At 40.1% G+C, this 21,561-nt stretch overlaps 1 protein-coding gene across 2 annotated transcripts; it reads left to right on the top strand.

Annotated features, from left to right (window-relative positions):
- The first annotated feature begins 1,849 nt into the window (after positions 1–1,849).
- Positions 1,850–21,479, top strand: cunh21orf91 (chromosome unknown C21orf91 homolog). Of its 2 annotated transcripts, none has more exons than XM_051400386.1 (5): positions 1,850–1,997; positions 3,719–3,852; positions 15,269–15,778; positions 17,328–17,390; positions 18,693–21,479. In XM_051400386.1, the coding sequence occupies exons 2-5, from the start codon at positions 3,726–3,728 to the stop codon at positions 18,866–18,868; spliced, it is 876 nt and encodes a 291-aa protein (XP_051256346.1). In that variant the 5' UTR covers positions 1,850–1,997; positions 3,719–3,725; the 3' UTR covers positions 18,869–21,479. The 2 variants fall into 2 exon arrangements, with proteins under 2 accessions (XP_051256346.1, XP_051256347.1); XM_051400387.1 differs by having other exon boundaries at positions 1,861–1,997; positions 3,722–3,852.
- The last annotated feature ends 82 nt before the right edge of the window (positions 21,480–21,561 follow it).

Here is a 21,561-nt window from a genome sequence, read left to right on the forward strand (position 1 = left end):
GGCAGTATTGCTGATAACATGTCGAGATGGAGGCAGCGCAGAAAGAAAGGGCTATTTCATTACTTTTTACGTATGGTTTTTTTTATTACCCAGCTTTATTTTAGGTCCGTCCATTGTAATGGGTGTATACTTTCATGCATCTTAGACACAAGGAAAAGTAAGGTTTTGGTGGCTGTTGCACCACAACTCTTTGGCCAGGAGATGGCGCAAACTCTTTGTAAGAGTTGACTCAAAGCTTGTATAGAAAATCATTACTGAGTCACATTTTAGGACACTCTTCAAAAATAAGAAGTTTCCAAGGATGATTTGCATTCTTTGTTTTTTTTTTTTTTGTGAATTAACAATAACAGTTTATCATGGGCAATTCTGTAGTGAAAATTATTATTTCATGAGTTAAAATCACTCAGAGGAGTCATTGCCCTTGAATACCAAAGGAGAGGTGTGGTGTGTTGACTGCATAATGCTGGCAGTCTTGCATAGATTAAGATGCAGTGTGGCCTTATTTGACATCACCATCTGCTAGATAGTTTCGAAATACAACAGCACATGACGGGAATGCAGTATAAACTGACAAACTGCAAACCAAACTACCACTAGCACATGCCTAATGCTGTAGTATAGGCTACACATTACATGGCTATACAATTTAAACCACAGCTAGCCGCCAGGACTATGCAGAACTTGCAGAGGGGCTGAAAGAAATGGCCTTTCAGAAAAAAAAAAGTCTGACTGATGCTCTGAATGGAGTATATGTGATAGCAGAGGCATTTCCTTTCAAAGTATATTTATGGCCCAATTAACACGTACCTCTCTAAATAGCTAAAAATAAAAATTGGAAAATAAAGAAACAGATCCTTGTTTCTTATGTGGTGTTATGTGGGCCTAGCAGCAGAGTCAGAATAAATTCTCAGTGGAGGGATGACAACCTCTGACAAGGTCGCATATGCTGCAGGCTACTGTTATGTTACTGAAGTCTTACTGACAGTTAGTCATTTTTGCATAACATTAGACCTCTGATTTCCAGGAAACGCATTGGGCTACTACACAGCCAGCCAGGCCTACATCACCACAAGTGGAAATAATGATGTTCCACTTGTAGCTGCTGTTACTATTTGTAATTAATGTAGAGAAGTTATTTAGATATGCAGTCACAAACTCCAGCCTCTGTGACAAAGGTAACAAAATAAAGAGGTCCTGGCATGTAGCAGGCTCCTGCTACTGTCTTTGAGAATAGAAACTGTTGGTGTTTATTTATTTATTTATTTATTTGGGGTAGTTATGGGGTGCCAATGTGAGTTTACAGATACCACTCCATCACCGGTAGAAGTCATTTGAACATACAGTTTGCCAAACAAAGCACGTCTGTTAATATCGAACAGCAATGGCACGATTATTCATTAAGCTATTAACGCTTTAGGGTAAAGCTGTTCCTTTCGATCTTTCGCGGGAATTCCCCACGTGTGACTTCGTGTGAAGGAGAATGAAAACAGAAAGTATGCTGGCGATGGAGCATAATCTGCAGTCACTGTAGTCAACAAGGAGAAAATGCTTTACTGTCACTTCTTTGTATCTTTCACTTCATTATACCCCAAACCCCGAACTCTTGCCTTATGATATGGAAATGTTTTGATGACGCGCGGAAGACTTACCTTGATTTAATCGCAGGGGTGTACTCACTGCTACTGCTGTTTGAACCGTCTCGAGTAATGAAAATAGAATAGTTTCAGCTAGGAAATGTACGTATATCTTGTACAAAGAATTAGAACCTGTTGTTAATGTTTTTACTAGGATTAAATTGGCCAATAATTAAACTACTGCTGATTGTTTTCACCCCTCGAATAAACTAGTGGGCCATTCCACCGAGAGGGGATAGAGGTTCCTGTATCTGCTGTGGATTTGCCGTGACGCGCTGATGTTTGTGTGCTCGCTGGGGTGAAGGAGAACAGAGGTGTCCACACAAAAGGAACAGCTGTCCGAAGACACTCTTTAAGATAAAGGTGAGTTTCACAAAAGTCGTGTCCTCATATACTGGCGACACCTTCGTTTTGTTGGATACCTCGCCGTTTAACAGCGCCAAATAACGGTCACGAATCCGCCAGACCAGAGTACTCGGAGGATGCTAGCTTAACTTCTTGTTAGCAGGCATTTGTTTAACGGTGTGTGTATACAGACACCCTGGTCACTGCTGACTGCCTACAGCCCAACTAATATTCCACAGGTATTGAGGCATTTAAACTGCTGACAGGGAGACAAATACGCAATGTTGAAGGTTAACTGTATGTGTGAATTCAACGAAGTGAAAAGTTCAAACGGAACCCGACCCGAGCCCCGTTATTGCTCTCAGTGGCTATTCTTCTCCAGCACCGTCCAGTGTGATATAGCTAACGTTAGGTGAAGTGTGGGCATTATGTCTTAGCATTGGCGCAGTGAAAGCCTGTAGATGCGGACAGTGTAACCCTCAGTACAGTTCAAGAAGTCGTTGTTGACGTGTTGCTGCTTCCTCTGACTTAAAGAGTTATTTAATCTCAATAACAGCAGATAGCTGTAACATAGCATCCATAACGTTATTATTTGTTACATGTCACAAGAGAGTGTCAAGGTGTTGTTGTTTTTGAAACCTAGTTGCACAAAGAAACTGTGTTTCTTTAAATGAATGTGCTTTCCATTGTGCGGCAAAGTCATCTCACAGTTGTCACGCTGGAATAAATTTGCCCAAAGAATACCCTTTTTTAATGTCAGTGGTTAAGTAGCTAGTCAATCTTGAATTTGAAGTTGAAAGAGAAACATTAGATGTAATAGAGTCCCTAGTTTACCAAATGCAACGAAAGGCATCATGGATACAATAAACTGTACATATATTCTGTTGCATATTCTGATTATTGGTTTGCCAAAAGACTTCCAGATACCACAATATGATATGATACTGCCACACTGTGACCAATTTTACTACATGTCTTGTGGGCTATACCGGAGCAATTATGTTTCCTTTAGTCTCTGAAATGGTTCTGCTTTCTGACAGCTCAGGCTTGCTTCCAGTTTATGGATGTTGTACAGCTGAACAAATGTATTTCCCACAGTTCTGAATATATATCAGTCTAAATATTTGTACTCGGAATTACTTGTGTTGGGCATTGGATTATTGACATACATACTGTAAACCCATAAGAGAGATGTACACAGCAATACTGAGTCACTCCTCTGAATGTTTTGAAGTTAATCCCTCCTCGCTGTACATGTCACCCTACATAAACCAAAGCCATCTTACATACCACTTGTCCAGTCCTGAGACATATGCTCTTTTCCCATAGAGATAACAGTTGTTTTTAAGATATGACTGCTGATGTTTGGATTGTTGTTTCTGTGTGGGGATGATTGCAGATTGTGTTTAACACCATGGGACCCAATAGTATATTGGCACAGTGATTAGAGTGAGAGACTGTCCTGTTCTCTATGCTATGTCAGCAATTAGCTGTACCATTGTGTGGCAATTTATCGATGACACTGACTTAAAACATAAGAAGATACTTCCTCTTTTACTGTATTCTGCACCAAAAATAGTATGGACCAAAAGATATTCCCCCACTGACACTACCAAAAAATGCATTTTTAATAAGTTTATTTGAAAGTGTGACCTAATTATCAAAAAAGAGCTGGGTGGATGTGCAAGCTCCTGGTATGGTATAACCATGCTCTCTCTTTCACTGGTTGTTTTCCCCAGAAGCACCATGGATGAAGAGGAGCAGTTTGTGAACATTGATCTGAATGATGACAATATTTGCAGTGTCTGCAAGCTGGAGACTGAAACAGGGACCTTATCTTTCTGCCATGTCTGCTTTGAACTCAGCATAGAAGGTAAGAAACAGGACTGGGGGTGACAGTTGCTTGTTTGCTCAGTAGAGTGAAGAGCAAACAAAGAGACGATGAGGGGAAAATGTAGCTCTTCACATACAGCTAATATATTTTAGCTAGTTAATCTTTTAAAGCAACCTGCAGCTTGCTGTATACAGTGTAGCTCCATAAGGATTAATGCGTTTTTTTTTTTTACCAGTGTGACCTCTCCATGCTTTTTAACTCCTGGACACACACACACACACACACACACACACACACACACACACACACACACACACACACACACACACTGATGTATGTCTGATGAGGTTCAGAATTAAAATTCATCTTTATCTCCAGCAGTTTCACTGGCTGACTTCATATAGAGACAGCCGTATGTGGATAGATAAGAACTGGTCTTAGCTGCCAAGAGTCTCCAGCATTTGGATTACACAGAAACATCCGGATTAAGTTTTTGATCATCACTCCCCTATCATAGTGAATATGCACTTACAGCCTCAGAACCTTTCAGATTTGTTGATGTCTCGTATGATTGCTTTCCACACACTCCTCTTTTATCCTCTCAAGGAATAACGTATAAGATATATGTGCAGGGTAATTGGCTTGTGGGACCAAAGCTCTCACTAAAGCAGGCCACTTTCTCCTGTTTGATGTGCCACTCTAACTCAAGAGCATGTGTTTGAAGTTTTTTCATCTCTTAATTAATGAGTGGCCTATTTGAAGAAGAATGGTAACTCATAAGGGATTAGATATGCCTCTCATTCAGCACTCGTCTCATAGATCCACAAAGGCTCTTTTCTGCAAAGGAGAAGTGTATGTTTATGTCTGCACAGTATGATTGTGTACGACTTGTAAAACAGCGTCAAATAGCTGACTAAGAGCTCCCACAATGTTATATCATTCTGTTGACAGCAGGAGAAAATGCATATGCATGAAAGATTTATAGGTCTATGGTATAATGGAACTGAGTGTGGGGGTATTGATTAATCGTCCTGTTCTTTGTGTGCTGTAAAAGAGTCTTCAGCCATAATCTCAGATGTTGGAGTAATACTTACGTTACAGTTGTGTTAGTAAGTGCTTGCAAGCTCATTAATCCTCAATCATCAGAAAAATCATCTAAATATTATAGAAGGTTGTAGCCTGGGTTTGCTGGCATGTACATATAGTAAACCTATAAATAACTGATATTATAAGACTTTGTATTTACTAAAACAAACTTAGTACTTTTAGTAAATGATTGATCTGGATATATAGCATGTAGTACTACATACATTTCATTTATTTACACATTTCTCCCTCAGCAGCTGTACATATTGTTGCATGTTTGAAATCTAAATACAGTTCTCTGGGTCAGTTTTATTTAATTGTTTTTACTTTGTTGCTCACTAGCATCCTATTTAGACGTATGGTTCACTGACTGTCTGAAGAGCATAACCTAGCTTTTGACAAAAGGTTATTCATCTGTCGACATTGCACAAAGGCAGGCTTTGCTTGTCTGACTCAGTTGGAGCGTCCTTGCTTGCTCCATTTAATGTTTCAGCCAGGTTGCCTTGTTCAGGTAGGAAAAGTCAGCTTGTGGGGCATTTGTATAAATGTGTCCTCAAATCGTTCTGAGAAAACTGAGGCGCACTCAGCACTGTTTTTAAAACTGCATCGATACCATTGTGTGATTCTGGGGGTACAGGTTTTGATGTAGCCTGTGTGTGGCAATGAAGTGGCAGTTATGTAACTGAGTCTGGGGGGAGAAGATGGTGGGGGGGTTTGCAGGCAAGCACGTGTTTCTGATGCAGCTAAGCGTTTCTGTGGTGGGAAGCCAAGCTGCATGTGGGGACTTTAGACATGGCTGATTGGAAACTATGGCCACGACGTGTGTTCGCGGACTGCTCATGTCGACTTAATAGCCACAGAACTCATTTATCCTGTGCCATCCTTCGTTAAAGGGGACGAGAACTAAAGTTCAATCACCACAACAGACACTGACAGAGTACAAAAAATATGAAGGGGTGAGAAAGGTTTTCATCTCCCATCGCACACACAAACACACCCTCCCAGCGCCTTTCTGTCCTAAACCATATCATGGCGTCTTGTGATTTGCTGCTGCTGAATATTCATTGCCTATTTGCTCTGTGCTGGTTTTAAATATTTATTAGAAGCAGAATTGCTTCTTGGAGTATATTTCGATGTACCAATCACAGTTGTGTCATATATAAATGACGTCTGTATTTCTAAATTAACGTTGAGCAAAATTAATTATATAATTGTAATGAGGAAGAAAAGGGTTCATGCAGGACAAGCAATTAACCTGATTTCTTTAAGTATATTTCGTTTCCTTGAAGGAAAGCACACCCACCCAGCATATTTGCATTAAAATGGTACTCCACTGATTTAGTTTTTCCATAGGTCTGGGAGACGCACAAGAGATAGATTAAAAAAGAATGGTGATAATCTGTGCAGAAGTTGTTTTTTAATTCCTAGTATGGCACATCCTCCAAAAACGCTAGATTATACATTTCCCTTTGTGCAATTTGATACTCTTTAATGTCTAAAATTTTATTTTTTAAAATAAATTTGAACATGTAATGTTGGGTTAATGCTCATCATTAACTAGCCACAAAGTGTAACTTTATCACAGCAGAGAGCAGCTCATTATGAGTTAACTGTTTATACTTAAGTATTTATTTCCACCCACAACCTCCCCAAGCTCTGCTTGGAGGTTTGCATGAAATGGGGGTGTTCAGACTTGTCTGTTTAAACGTCAGCGGCTGACACATATAGTAGTCACAGTTGAAGTAAGACAGTAGTGTACGTCAACCTAAGCACAGACAAGATCAATAATAATACAAACTATTTGTCATTTTCAGATTTCAACAGATTGTGTATGAGCTTGGAGCCAGGTGCTTATGTTGACAGAGTTGTTGATCACCAAGGTTTCAGCTCACATTAGCACCAGCTGCAGAAGTATGAAGGCTGTCCGTGGCAAAAGCGTAGAGCACAGTTCGAAGCAGGGTGAATGTTCAGGAAGTGCAGCCTTTGTTGCAGCTCCAAGTGGTTGTTTCCTGGGGAAACTGCTTTGGCCTGTGTGTAGTGGTTCCACCAGAAAGTACAGAATAAAAATCCTGACTATTTATATATTGCTCAACCGCTGCCTTACTGGGCATTTCTTACTTTCAGACCTTTAGTTCCTTTTTTCTTACTGCACCATCTGAGCTGTGCAGTACACATGGTTACACAGCCTTGAGCATCAACACAGCAGAGAACAAGGGAGCTGCAGTTTCCATACCAAAATACCAAGAGCCAGTTCAGCCAGTCTCCAGTTATTGTTTATCTTCTGTGGAAGAAATGGTGTTGTTTCATGCTAAAGAGAATAGTGTATTTCAGAAGAATTGTTATTATCATGACTTCTATATGAAACCTGACACCAAATCCAGCCTCTATAATTCCTGTGATTCCAAAGATTATAAGATAGTGGTTCTGAAAGGTAGCCAAGAGAGCCAGACCTTCCATCCAGCCAAAGCTAGCAGGAACAGTAGTAGTTTAGAAATTGCATGGCAAGTCCAACAATCAGAATATTCATACGTTATATTTTTTATTGGTTGTCAAATATTTCATTCAAAAGAGTGAATGTAGTTATTTGCCGCCATACATACTATACCTGATGTGTCAAAGTCAAATTAAAGAAATGGTTCAAACTGTCCATCCATCTATTAGCTATACCTGCTTATTCTTTAGCTGGTTGCGGGGGCTGGAGTTGATCCTATTGGGCGAGATGTGGGTTACACACAGGTTGCTAGTCAATCACAGGGCTGACACATAGACACAGAAATAGTATTAAATTTGGCTATTTACATATACATGTCAATCAAAACACCAATTAAGCTTGTAGGTTGACCAAACAAGTTAGCTGGCACTGTTTTCTCTCTCTCTCTGTCTTCTAAGTGTTCAAACCACCAAAAATGGGCAAATGTGGTATTCATAACAGCTTTACATAAATCATCAGACTGTACTGTGCAGTACAACTCCAACCTGGCAGGGTTTTTTTCTTTAAGGAACTGGCCTTATTGGACGTGACAAGCTGTGCTATGTAAACACCGGAGAGATCTGACACTAGTGAGTACTGTAACCAACCGCCAGCCTCTCACACAGACAGTTTCCTTTATTGGTCTTCTCTGGCTCATTGTCAGACAAGACGTCTGCTGAGCTGCCAGGTACAGCTAAAGCCCAGCACCATCCCTTTATCTGCTTACGTAATGCAGACAGAATTTTTGCTGAGGCCTGGTAGTTGTACCAGCTGGGTCTGGAGTGAAAACACAGAAAATTCCTACAGCGAGAGGCTGGAATGATGTTGCTGATTCTGGTTGCTGCTCTACAGGGGCTATTGTAGCATGCTCCTATAAACACCTCATTCATTTTGGGTGAACTCTTCACCCTGGGGTGTTGAGCGGCTTAATTATGTTGCTGCCTGCGGTAGCTGTATGTTTGAACACAGTTGGGGTCCAGAGATTTGCTAAACTTACTTTATGGTCCACTTTTCTGAGTCCTGTAATTTAGAAATGTAATGCCTTACACATAATGGAAATATAAATAAATGGCCTTGTGGGGTTGCTTTCATTGTCTGCTACTCTGAAATAATTGGCTCTTTCACCACAGGATTGTGAAGCTCTAAGCTAACTTATTCACAAAGTCTATACCGCTGAGTGTGATTCCAATATCAGCCACTACTTTTTATGAAGATGGTTATCTCCTACCACCTTGGAGTGATACATTGAGGATAGTAATGTCAGACAGCAGCCACAGCAAAGGTATCCATGTATCTCTGTTACACTATCAGTTTACTGAAGGTTTCAGGGTATCTACCCTGTTTTCAGCTAATATAAGGTGTCCTTCATCGTTTGCTATCATGACAGGTTTTATAACTTGTGAATGTTTGTTCGTCTCCTGTGAAGTGTGTCAAGGTTTGACTGTCCTTGCTCAGCTTACGCACATACTGATCAGATTCAGAACAAAATCTGAAGTCTGCAGAAGGTTGCTCCAGGCAAAACAAAAATATGGTACTTCGTTCGTTGCACTTGAATGTAAAACAGGGCAGTGTCTGTATTATGCTCTGCAAACATGCATAAAACCAAACAACAAACAAACAAATACAGTTTTAAGTATTGAAACTTTAGGAAGAGTTCTCCATGGCAGCAACCACAAGAGTAAGTCTGCAGAGTGGAGTTTGATTTGGGCAAAACTGTGGCCACTAAACAGAGAGCAGGACTAGATTAAACAGAGGGATGTCATCTCTCTACAGCCTGGGGGTTATTATGGCGCTGTGTTGAGAGCATTCCCGTGGTTATTTTCTTTTGAGAATTATCCAATCTAACAGGCATCATTCTTCCTTAGAGTTTTGGTGCTGCTCCACTGGTTTTATACTTTTTGGAACTCAAATGCTTAGATTTCCCTTGTGACTAAAAGCTTGGGATTCTACCCCTGGAGGCGTTATTAATAGGGCTGAACGATTAATTGCATTTGCGATAATATCATGATGTGATAAAACGCGATTTTCTAACCGCAACTTGCGCGATTACAAGGTGGTCACGTGACGCGAGCGAAAGAGTGAAGAACTCGGCAGCATCAACTTTTCATGCTGCCCTTTAACCTGATGCGCAATGGCCTCTGGCTCGACGGAACAGTCAGAGACTGACACAGCTGAGACTTAAGTCTCGAAGATTTTATATTTTACAAAATATTTTCAAAGTAGTAGAGGCAAATTCTATGTTTCAGTTGTGTGAAATGTTACTGACTTGGGAGCAGTAGATACATATAATTTTAAATCATTTTTTCCTTAAGACTGTAAATTTTGCACACAGTGTTAACAAAGTGCATGCCTTTGATTAAATTACTTAAATGCACAGTGGCAAAGCCACAGATGTTTCAGTAATGAGCAGTTAAATAAAAATGTAATTTATTTCAAGTCATACATCTTTTAATTTAATTCTACAAATAGGCCCAGCCTATTGGAAATAACATTACACTAAATGTATCTAATATTGTGTTGGTCACATTCATTATGTTTTGTTGGGAAAAAATAAAATAAAAAATCGCAATTGCAATATTGGGGGAAAAAAATCGAAATTAGATTATTTTCCCAAATTGTTCAGCCCTAGTTATTAACCAGCAATACTATTAACACAACATAATATACCGTAGATGGGAAAATGTCATATTGTGTTGTTCACTGGACAGATGCAGTTAGGAGTAAACTGTGACATTTGATATTTCTTTGCCAATTTCAGTCATGTCAAATAACCTTGGCATTTTTAACAGCCTACAACCCTGATACAATGTGTCCTTCATTGTTTGCTATCATCAGGTTTTATAATGACTCAACAGTAGCTTTATAACTTTGCAGATATGACTTTAAAAAGTGTCACTGACTATATTATACACAGTTGTACACAGCATCTGAAGGTAGCTCCCATTAGGGCTTTCTTAAAGCAGAAGTGCATTGTTTGCTGTACAGAATCCTACATTTTTTTCAAGGTTAACAGCGCTACTAAGACCAACAATCACACACATTTGTCAGAGTTATTCATAAGTGGCTAAGATGTTTACTTACATTCCATAAAGCATGATAGACGGCGTAATTACAGGCATTGTGTGTTGATAGGATTTGCCTGATTTATTATAATAACATTTTTGGATCAATTAGATCTCATTTGGCTGTGCTAAGTCTGTCATTATATAATGATTAACTTTTGTTGTCTCTTTTTTGCTAATTTGGGAATGTCCTTTTCAACTCATTTGGTAAATCAATCGAGACACTGGAAACTGAGCGCATATTACAAATGGCTAGCTCTGTAACTACAAAATGTATTTCAAATATACCGGTACATATCAAAGATCACAGCCACTTGTTGTCAGAAGAATTTTCATACAGTGTGTGGTGTCTAAGGACTTTGATCTTGCCCCTCATTTATTTTAAACATGTTTGATGTTTTATGACTAGGACTGGGACCACCAACATCATTTTAAAAAGGTGCTCTCAGGAGTTTATAGTCTCTGTTGCCAGTGTCTGTTCCTCCACCTGAATTACCTTCACCTAAATTTGACTTTTGTCATTTCTTTACATTTTCAGTGCAAATTGGGCAAATCATATCTGAGCAAATTGGATGTCTATTCCTGTTTTGGTTACTGTGGCAACAAGTGGCTATTAAATGTAGCACCTGAAATAATTCAGTGTATATTTGGGTTGTATCCTCGTGGCTGAAAAAGCACTATTGTCAGTGTTTTTGGATAAAACTGTTGAATACTAAATGAATGTAATGTACTGTCACATACTGTATGACTGACTTGTCCTCTGCTGTTGTCTGTCAGTATGTGCTTCTGAAAACGTTGGCAGAAATAAGTTGATATGTGTGCACGGTGTCTGGTATGTGTAGGTTTCAGTGATCCTCTGGTGTCTCTCAGGCTGAAGCAGATGGTATATATTGTGTTTAAGTTTGGTAAGTGTGGTTTCTTGCAACTGTGTAATGGCAGCTAGTCTGTGAAGGTACGCTGTGCAAGATCTGCGGTAGCTAACAGGTGGTTTGAGTTCACTTGTGTGTCGTGTCGTTGAGTTCACTGTTGTTCATGTCACCTCTATGTTGGTGTCCAAGTTAGCCTGTGCAGCTGCTGACGACACATTCTTCAAAGCTGTGCCATGCAGCTCAGTTTGACACCTTACCACTGATGACCTCTGTCCCACTTGTCCCAGTACCAACTTTCAACCGTCCATCTCCTCTGAAGTGTGTCAAGGATCAAATGTCCTTGCTCACACACACACACACACACTTTTCAGAGCTAAACCAGAAGTTTCCAGAAGGTTGCTTCAGGCAAGACAAAAATGTGTTACTTTGTTCGTTGCACTTGAATGTAAAACACAAAAGTGTCTCTCGTTATACTCTGCAAACATGCATAAAGGCTATGAGCGCATTTGTGTAAGTATTGAAACTTCAGAGAGTGTTCTCCAGGACAGCAACCACAAAACTAAGACTGCAGCATATGTCTGGAAGTTCAATTTGAACAAAACTGCACCCACTAAACAGAGAGCAGGACTAGATCAAACAGAGGGATGTCATTTCTCTACAGCCTGGGGGTTATTATGGCGCTGTGTTTGGAGTGCTCTTTTGGTTATTTTTTAGGACCAGTGTATGATCCTAAATGTTACACGCTGGACCTCTAGCATTGTTTTTCTTTCACATCAGGTGTATTTATTGTTTGAACTAACCCAGGCCACTTGATTTCTGATTTGGTTGAGGTTCTGGATCTCCTGATTCTAGAGCTGTATAATCCTTTACTTTTGCTTTTAGGAACAACTGACTAACAACTGAAAAGTCTGAACATTTTTTACACTTCTAAAGCACGTGCCTGTGCTTTTTCTTTGTTTGTTGTTTCACTGAATGACGGACTAACTTTGACTCCTCTGTCACAAAAGGATAAAAAACAAGCCCATTGGTCATCGGTGTTGTTGTGCTTAATGTCTCTAGCTGTCACAGCTGAACAATGTTGATTCACCTCCAGTGAATAGTCTGTGTGTGTGCCTGCGCTTATGTGTGGAGCCATGAAAGACAGTAGTGCTAAGCTGCTTAACTGGAGTGAGGTCTTTGGCTGGTGGTGCACTGGCCTGGTTGTGGGCCAATGATTTTTCTGCTGGGCAAGTGGTAGTCAGTGTGTTTTTTTTTGGTAGTCCAAAGACCGAGACTGATCGGATTATTACATGGCTGTTTGATTGGCAGAAAGCTCCTGCAGCTATCTGTAAAGCATCTGGAGATTCATTGGCCATTCAAAAGGCAATATTGTTGCACACGACTCACATACCTTTACATATACTGTGGTTTCTTACTTCATAAGACTAATCCATTTTAAAGTCTTTGTAGGCACTCAGGTCAGAACACAAATATACAGAGGCTAAGAATAGATCTCTGCGCACACAGTTGTGTAATGGACTAAAACCTTCCTATGTACTAAGGCATATAAGATCCATTAATGCTTACTGGCTGTCCCACATTAGGTATTGACTGTTTGCTTTAATCCTGCAGACATACAGCAAGCCTTCAAAATGACCAGCCCAAAAAAGGACATGACACGGACAAAATAGTCCAAGAAAATTGTCCTTTTTTTGGTGCATAAAACCGATTTTTTTTTTTTTTCATTCTTTCTGTTCTCACACTGTGTACCACCTCAGAAAATATTAGCCTCTCCAAGTACCACCATTATGACCAATGTTAAAATACAGTAGCGTAGGCAGACACTATTCAGCTCGGACAGTACATGTAGGAAGCAAGTTTACTCCTAAAAAGAAGATTATTTATTGTTGACTGTTGTTGAATCCTGAACTAAAAGCCGTTCAACAACCGGAGCTAATTTGGTGGAAAAGTGGTACCATTGATCAACACTTATCTTCCCAATAATTCCCGTTTGTATCCACGATTGCAGTGTTTCTGAAACATTTATCTTACCTCTGCTTACTATCTTGCCATCACATTTTAGTTTGTAACTAATCATGGATCTGTGTGTGCGCTACGTGCATGAACAGGACTATCCAGCAGGCTGATATGGAAACAAAAGTATTACAGGAAATACAAAACTTTAAATTACATTTCAGCAAACTCATAGTTTTAGTTTTTTCATTTGAAATGTTGTAGTATTTTGATATGGTTTTAAATTTTCCTTTCCTTTTGTCGGTTCTACCGTTCATGTGAAATGGAAATCAAGTTGTTCCTTTGACACACACCTTTATGTGGCTTCACTGTTTTGAATTTATTTATATTTTGGTTTAAATACAGTCTAAAATTAATTGAGCACAAGTTGACTAGTCAGTAAATTGCTGTCAAAATCATCTGTATCATCAAAGAATTGTTGAGACAGGAACAAAAATAATAATAATTTAGCATTTGAGTATTTCCTATGTTGTCTGGGACCTATCAGCTACAGGTTGTCAGTTACTGACCCTAGGGGAATTGGCAGTTACAGCCCTGTGTTAAAGGAAACTGAAACCCCAAGTGTGTGTGTGTGTGTGTGTGTGTGTGTGTGTGTGTGTGTGTGTGTGTGTGTGTCTGTGTCTGTGTGTGTGTGTGTGTGTGTGTGTGTGTGTGTGTGTGTGTGTGTGTGTGTGTGTGTGTGTGTGTGTGTGTGTTCTGTTCTGTCTGGTCTGTTCTGTGTGTGTGTGTGTGTGTGTGTGTCTGTTTCTATGTAAGTACTTATTGTACTGTGGTCTTGTGGTTGTAGGGTCCTGAGGTTTTCTATGTTCATCTGTCTGCTGGTAAAGCCGAGGCTACCCAAGTGAGCTCTTTAAATCTATATGGACAACAGTGACTAATCTCCTCATCTCAGGCTCCAACACGTACGTCTGTCTGCTGAGAAATGTAGGCCGTGAGAAGAAGGCCATCACACAAACGCCTGTGCAGCACCCTCTCACTTAAGCCATGTCTGCTATCTCGTGCACACACACACACACACACACACACACACACACACACACACACACACACACACACACACACACACACACACACACACACACACACACACACACACACACACACACACACACACACACACACACACACACACACACACACACACAGTTTTGACTCTTGTTCTTTCACCTTCAGCTTCCCTTTGTTTATCAAGTTCTGGCCCATTTTGCTCAGAGGTAATTTTAATAGAGGTCCACTTGCTATGTGTTCATTTCCTCTGTGCATGCTAAACTGGATATAGTGTGACCTGTTTTGACTGGATAACGGAAGCTTTGCTTCCTAATAGAGGTACTTCCAAGGCATGTAGTCTGAACATCAGCCCACATACTGAAGTTGTTTTTTCCGCTTCCTTTTAGATGAGAGCGGTTTGATTGTTTTGTTTCTGGGACCAGGTTCATACTCTGTTGAAGAGTATGGTTTTCACCAACAAGATAAAGTGGAGACTTTTGAGGATTGTATTTGCATTGTTCTTGCTGTTTTACAGGTATTTTCCTTCATGTGGACAGAGAACACACTCCCGACTGTTGTGTTCAGTAAAAATGTTCCAAATATACTTTGTGTTTGCATTGAGATGGTGATAATCTATTATCCCTGCAATCTCAAGCTCTACTGGCTAATCCCCTGCACACTAAGCAGCTCTCGCAGAGAGATCGCAATAGGTCAATCTGCCACTTTTAGCTTGCTTTACTTTTATTTGCTGTGGTAAGTTCAATAGGTCAGTATTGTCTCACTACCTGTTGAGATTATTGCTTTACTTATTATCACTATTTCATGTACTTTTTTATGAGTTAGGAACCATACATCTTGGAGTTCACTGTATTCTTCCTATCATAACTTTGACAATTTTGTTTGTGTGGCTGGAGATTTTAGTTGTATTTGACCTATTGACTCATTGCTTTATATCTGTGTGAATGCAGGTGTCTCCTCTGCTACCTTGTTGCACTCAAAGTCCCTGCGTGGCCACAGAGACTGCTTTGAGAAATGCCACCTAATTGCCAACCAGAAGCTGTCACGTTCCAAGGCCTCCCGAAGTGCCTATGAGGGCATGAAGCTGGCCCTCAGCCAGAAACTCAACCGCATCATCCAGTATGCCCAGAACAAAGACTCTGTCTCCTCCAACGGCCCCAGCAGACGGGGGGCCAAGCTCCTTTGTTACAGCCAGCAGAACGACTGCAAGCTGCTTCCCCAGTCGGATAGCCAGGTGCCCCGGTACACGCCCTGCTGGGACAAAGCAACAGGCCGTGCCGTAATGCCTGATTACGCCATGGGTATGTTGGAGTGCCACACAGCGGAGGAGCTGGGGCTGCTGCAGGAGTCACAATCTGACGTTTGGTCCAGTGATGGCAGGAAAGGCCTACACAGCCGGAAGCAGTCATCAGGAGGAGGACAGAAGCAGCACAGACACCAGGGCCACAGCAGAGATGAATGTGAGCACATTTAAGTTGGTTTTTTTTTTTTTTTACGTGCAACTTGTCAGTTTGTGATTGAAGCAGTGGTTGGAGGTTGATTTTTTTTCTTCTTTTGATGGAAGAATAGTGTTTCAACAGAAATGGATTGCTGCACTCCACTCTTCTCTCCTCTGTCTGGACTTGTTCAGTGTGATCTCTCTGCGGTCTCAAAATCCTCCAAACATGTGTTCATTAAAAGGCAGCAGACAAAATCAGTAACACAGGAAAGGAATATACATTCTTGCTTGGTCTGTCCTTCATCCTCCTCTGTGCTATGGTCCCTCCAGAGGAAAGTTAATTTTCTCATAACCTCGAGATACAGTGCGTCCTTGCCTGTCTCATGTCTCTTCAGTACTAAAGCTGCTTATGACTACAAATTCTTTGCTTTTAAATGAAAGCTGACAGGCATTTGACAGGCCCACGGTTTGTACTTACTTGTGTGCGTTTATCTACATCAGCTTATCATCGGCCTACCAGCGCTCACTGCTCTGAATATCTGCAGATGGACAGGAAACTGATAAAAGTTTGCGTGTGCAGCATGTGAATGAAATAACCTTTTCCTTTTGATATAGAGTATCCCTGTATACAGTTATAAACTGTTAAAAACATATTAAATAATCTTTAATAGGACCTAATTAGTTTGTTACTGATATACTAACGGCCATTGTACACAGGATCCTTAGTGGCTGCTGGAGACGATCCACTGCCATTCTAGCCGATGTGTCTGTGTCCACCAGCTCCGTGTCCAGAGCGTCTCACATCTAGATCTTTTCCGTGTTATCTTAACGCTGCGGGTCTGTTTTTGTCAAAGCTGCTTGTGTCTTTGAAGTGTGAAATTCACTCCAAATGTATATAAATGCCTGTATTTACTGGCTATTCATTTTTAATGATGCATTTTATTTTTTCTGAATTCTGTCTACACACAAACACAAGTAGTTGAAGGGGAGCAGCAAGAGTGGGATGGATGGAGACGATCCATTAATCCTCTGTTGCTCTTCCTCTCTGAGATCATCAGCAGCCAAATTCACAATATCGTTGTTCTCATAAACATAGCTTTCTGATTCTGTTGTCAGACAACAACAACAACAGAACAAGCATAACATTTGATCCGGCTCACAAATACTATGTTGAGTAGCAGTCATTATGAAGTTGCTGAGCTGAAGATAAAATCATTATTTTACAATCATGGCATTGTCTGACAAAATGAACCAGAACACAGGTTAATGACGGCAGCTGTACTGTGAGATTGGCTCTATTGACATTTAAAATGATCAATGACAAACATGGTTAGAAGCAACAAAAGGTTATCATCTTTGAGTACAGCCACAAAGCGTCCGTTACCACCTCTAAATGAGCTGCTGTATTTTTGTTTGCAAAACAACAAAAACAACTCTGAACTATTATAAATATGTCTGCTGAAGATGCTGCACTTGGAAACCTCTCTAGTGGACTGCAGCTGAGCCAGAACGCAGCTGGATGCTGTGTACATTCAATGTGACTAATGAAATATGTTGTTTTTTTCTTTCAGTGTCTAAAATGAGTTTGGATGAGCTCCACCAGATAAATACCCAACTACTGATGCAGATTCAAAGTAAGTGGTTTTTACTGGCATTGTGCACTTGCACAATACAGCAGGTTGAACACAGCCTTTAAAGGTCCACTGCGTAACATTTAGGATCCATTTGCAGAAATGGAATATAATATTCATAGGTGTGTTTTCATGAGTGTATAATTGTTAGTAGTATAGTAGTTTTGCTAGTTGTATAAGTGTATTATTGTTAGGGAGAAGGTTCTCTTCTACAGAGTCTGCCATGTTGAGCTGCCATGTTTCTACAGTAGCCCAGAATGAGTTTTAGGCCCACTCTGGTTTTTCAGACATGCTTTTAATCTGCAACCTCACCACTAGATGCCAATAAATTCCTTTTAATATAAAGTTTAACTGTTTCAATCATCACTATTTTAAACTGAACACATCATCTTCAATCTATAATGCTCTTCTCTATTAAATGCCCATTTTAGACTTTAGTATTTTAATCTACAGCATACCCAGTCTGAGTTTCAGCACATGAGACTCAATAAAGCACAACTTCTCTCGTCAACACATCCTCTCCTTCCATGTGACCAGTTGAGTTGAATTGGGCACTGTGTAGTGCTCGCTCATGCGTACCCTGCCTGTCTGTTCACTCCATTCTTCATCATGTGGACCTATTGTTTGCTACACACAGTAACAGCTAAGCAACACGCTTCTCATCTCAAGCATGTTTCATATTTACCTCAGTAAGTTCAAGTACCCACTAGAGCATGTGACGGCTGCTGCAGCAGGGTCATTACAGCACAGCGTAGTGAGAGTTTTGACACACTCCTCTTTAATTGACAGCCCAATCATCGTTAAACATTCTTGATATTTTAATCTTCATTGAGTGATCAAATGAGCCAAATTCTCACTTTGGCCAGTGTCAAGATGGAAATTACACAAACTAATGTGAGATGTCCTCTGATGAAGTGAAGTCTAGTGGGCGCGTGGAGTCACACATTCCTATTCACCCTTCAGGGGCAGTCGGTTGCACATATTTTCATTATTTTACTCAGAACAGATGGGGAGGTTATTGCTCATCCTAAATTATTTAGCAGGACCACACAGGCCCAAAACTGGTTTGATCTCCAGTACTTTATATTGGATATATTGTTTGAATGAGTGTTCCTCAGCTGCATAACTTTGCTGTGGGAGTATCTTAAGCAGATGCATTTTCTGTCGTGTTGTCTTTGCTCTCTGCTCCTTCAGTAATGGGCCTTATTGATTTTCTTTATCTCATTTGTTTGTCTGTGTATAAGTTGACCTTGTGAGTGATTCTAACCACTGATTTCCCTTTTCTGCCTGTTTCTCCCTCCACAGAGGTCTTCGAGGAGCTGACGGTGGCCGTGCAGGAAAAAGACTCGTTGGCGTCTGAGCTGCACGTGCGTCACATCGCCATCGAGCAGCTCTTTAAGAACTGTGCCAAGCTGCCCTGGCTGCACATTAGCAGGGCCGGGGTCAAGGCCAGCAGCAGCAGCAGCAGCCCTGTGGAGTGAGGTGAAAAGTGCTGAGAGGACGCAGACAGACACTTCAACATGCCGGCTGCAGCAAGCCTGAAAAAGCCTTTATGTATACTGAGTGACTTTTACAACACTATGGTGGCGTTGAGTTGTTAGATCTGCTTTAGAGCCGCATTAAGGGCTGGGTTGATGTGGCTTCCGTTCTTGCGGTTGAGGTGTTGATGCAAGGATTAATGGTTTGCAGTTTAAAACAAATTGTTGGCCTGGCATGTGACCTGAATTCCACCCTACTCGTGTACCCAGGATGCATGGTAATTCCCGGTGAAATGGAGCTCAGAGTTTCCTGGCCCCGGTAGACGATGAGGACATGTTCTCATTGGGCATGATCCTTAAAGAATATCTCTTAAGATTTACCTAAATACAGACTGAAAAAACAGTGTGTCTGCATAATTTTACATAAATGGTTGCTGTTGGTTTTATTTACTTTTGTTTAGATTTCTATCACACATTTCAGTTTTCATTGTTTCCATTTTCTGTAGATACATTTTCACATTTTTATTTTTACCCTTCTCATTATGTCAGATGGCTTTTCAAATATGGGTTATAACACTGCTTAATACTCCTCCATATGGACTGGTGAGTTACAGTATTTTATAACATGGATTGGGTAAATACTTGATGCAGATTAGTTGGATGATGTCTATCATATTCATCATGATTGGCACTGCAAGCAGTAGTGTTTGATTACTGTTGTAATGTAAAGCATTAGCAAGCTTTAAGCTTCTTCCTGCAGCTGCACACTGGCAATATAATGACTTGAAACGTGAGTTTTGGACTTGGCTTCAAACTGCTCTAATTAGACACGATTGTTTGTGAAAACTGTGGTCCTCTGAGATATTTGCCATTTTGTAAATCAGATAGATAGAACAGTAGTGGGCTTCATGGGGAAATTACAGATAATTAAAATTAACAAAGCTTTGCTAAATTATCACACAGGGTTGAAAAACTTTGACTCAAATAAGTAACATATTGAAATAAGATCAAGTCTAATATAGAAAAGGGAAAGTGCAAGACAACACCCAAACTACCCTAAAGCATTATTGCAACAAAGACAAATCAGAGTGTGAAGGTTAACACGACTATACTAGCTGTGCAGGTTTTAGTTTGTGATGACTTTTTTGAGAGTGTCAATGAACTAATACTTTGTAACAGCTGGTTGGCAGGCAGCAAGTCAATAAATATCGTTAATATGCCCTCTTAAAGTTAAAATGCTAGGTATTTAGTTTTGAATTCTTTTGGGTTTATAGTAACTATTAATGCTGATGAGATTGACTTGATATTTAGCACAGAGCTGTTTGTTGCCTGTTGTATAGCTGTCAAGCACAAGTCCTACGTATGGCTATACACTGAGTGAATATTGGAAAAGGAAAGGTGACAGTATTGCAAAAGACATCCAGCTGCCAAACCAAAGTCTGTACTCGTTCTGTTTTACATGTCAACTGCGAGCATTTGACTTAGAATCCCCTAACAGAGGACGATGCAATATCAAACGTATGTGGCTTAGTGATTTCCGTCTATGTTTGGTTAAGTGTGTGTAATGATGAAACATAGATTTTTACTCCCAAAGTGTTGACGTGGAAACAATTAGTTCTCAAGTACACACGGTGTGTATTTTATTGTTTTATTTATCTTTTTCATTTTTGTTTGATGTGCAGTGTTAACTGTCACCGCCCTCTCTCCTGCATTGATGTGTGGGAGCTAAGTTGATGTCACAGCAATAAAACAAACAGGATAGTTTAGTCTACTGTGCCTCTGGAGGTCCCTGATTTTTGAACAAAAGTAGAGAAGCACATAGGGGATGGTATTAACAAACAGTCAGTGTTTTAAGCCTGTAGTTTTGCTTAGTTTATTATTCAGGAACCCTATGCAAGAAAGAGACATATAAATCAGAAGCCTTATAAAGTAGAAAATATCTTAAAGAATATTTGTTTATGTGAGTTTTTCTCAGAGGAGGTCACAGATATAATAAGCTGGGAAAGACGAGGTTCTAATCAGACTGATGCTTAGAAAAACTCAGCATTGTCAGTGTATCTCTTTTGCTCTCTCTTTGTAAGAGATTAAATGTATTGACCCCTTTTTAGGGTTTAAAGTTAAAGGTTTGAGCTCCATTTTAAACTTGTATCTTGCTTTTATTTGGATAGCTGTGTTCTGTGTGCTTGAGTGTGTACGAGTATTCAGATTACTGGTCCTTAATGCAACTTTTAAGTCATTCAGTCTTCAGTTGTATGTTTTTTAATGTGCGTTTTAATTCTGAATGCTGTGTGTTTTGGTATACTGTGGAAACATGCCTGGGCCTGTGCCTCTGCTCAGCAGAGCAGTCAGGCGGCCTGGGTTTGGTTATCTCATTATCATTTACTGGAGATGATAGCATACCTGTGTTACACTTCACCTCCGCTCTTTAGACTTGACTCTTTGTACATTTGTTTTCTAATGTCGAACAAGGCTGCATTTGTGTTGTGTGATGATTTACATTCTATTTATTCTGTGTGTTCATGGACCTTACACAAGCTATGTGATTTGTGCTTAAGTGACAGTTTGTATTATTTTGTAAAATATTTGAATAAAATAAAATTATTTTTACTACAAAGGCTTCTTCTACACATGGGTGCTTGACAAAAGATTCAAAGCAGCAGCTCCTCAGAATCAACTGCCATAACCTCTGTTCAAAG

This window comes from Dicentrarchus labrax, unplaced genomic scaffold (assembly GCF_905237075.1).
Source record: "Dicentrarchus labrax unplaced genomic scaffold, dlabrax2021, whole genome shotgun sequence".
NCBI classification, from domain to species: Eukaryota; Metazoa; Chordata; class Actinopteri; family Moronidae; genus Dicentrarchus; species Dicentrarchus labrax.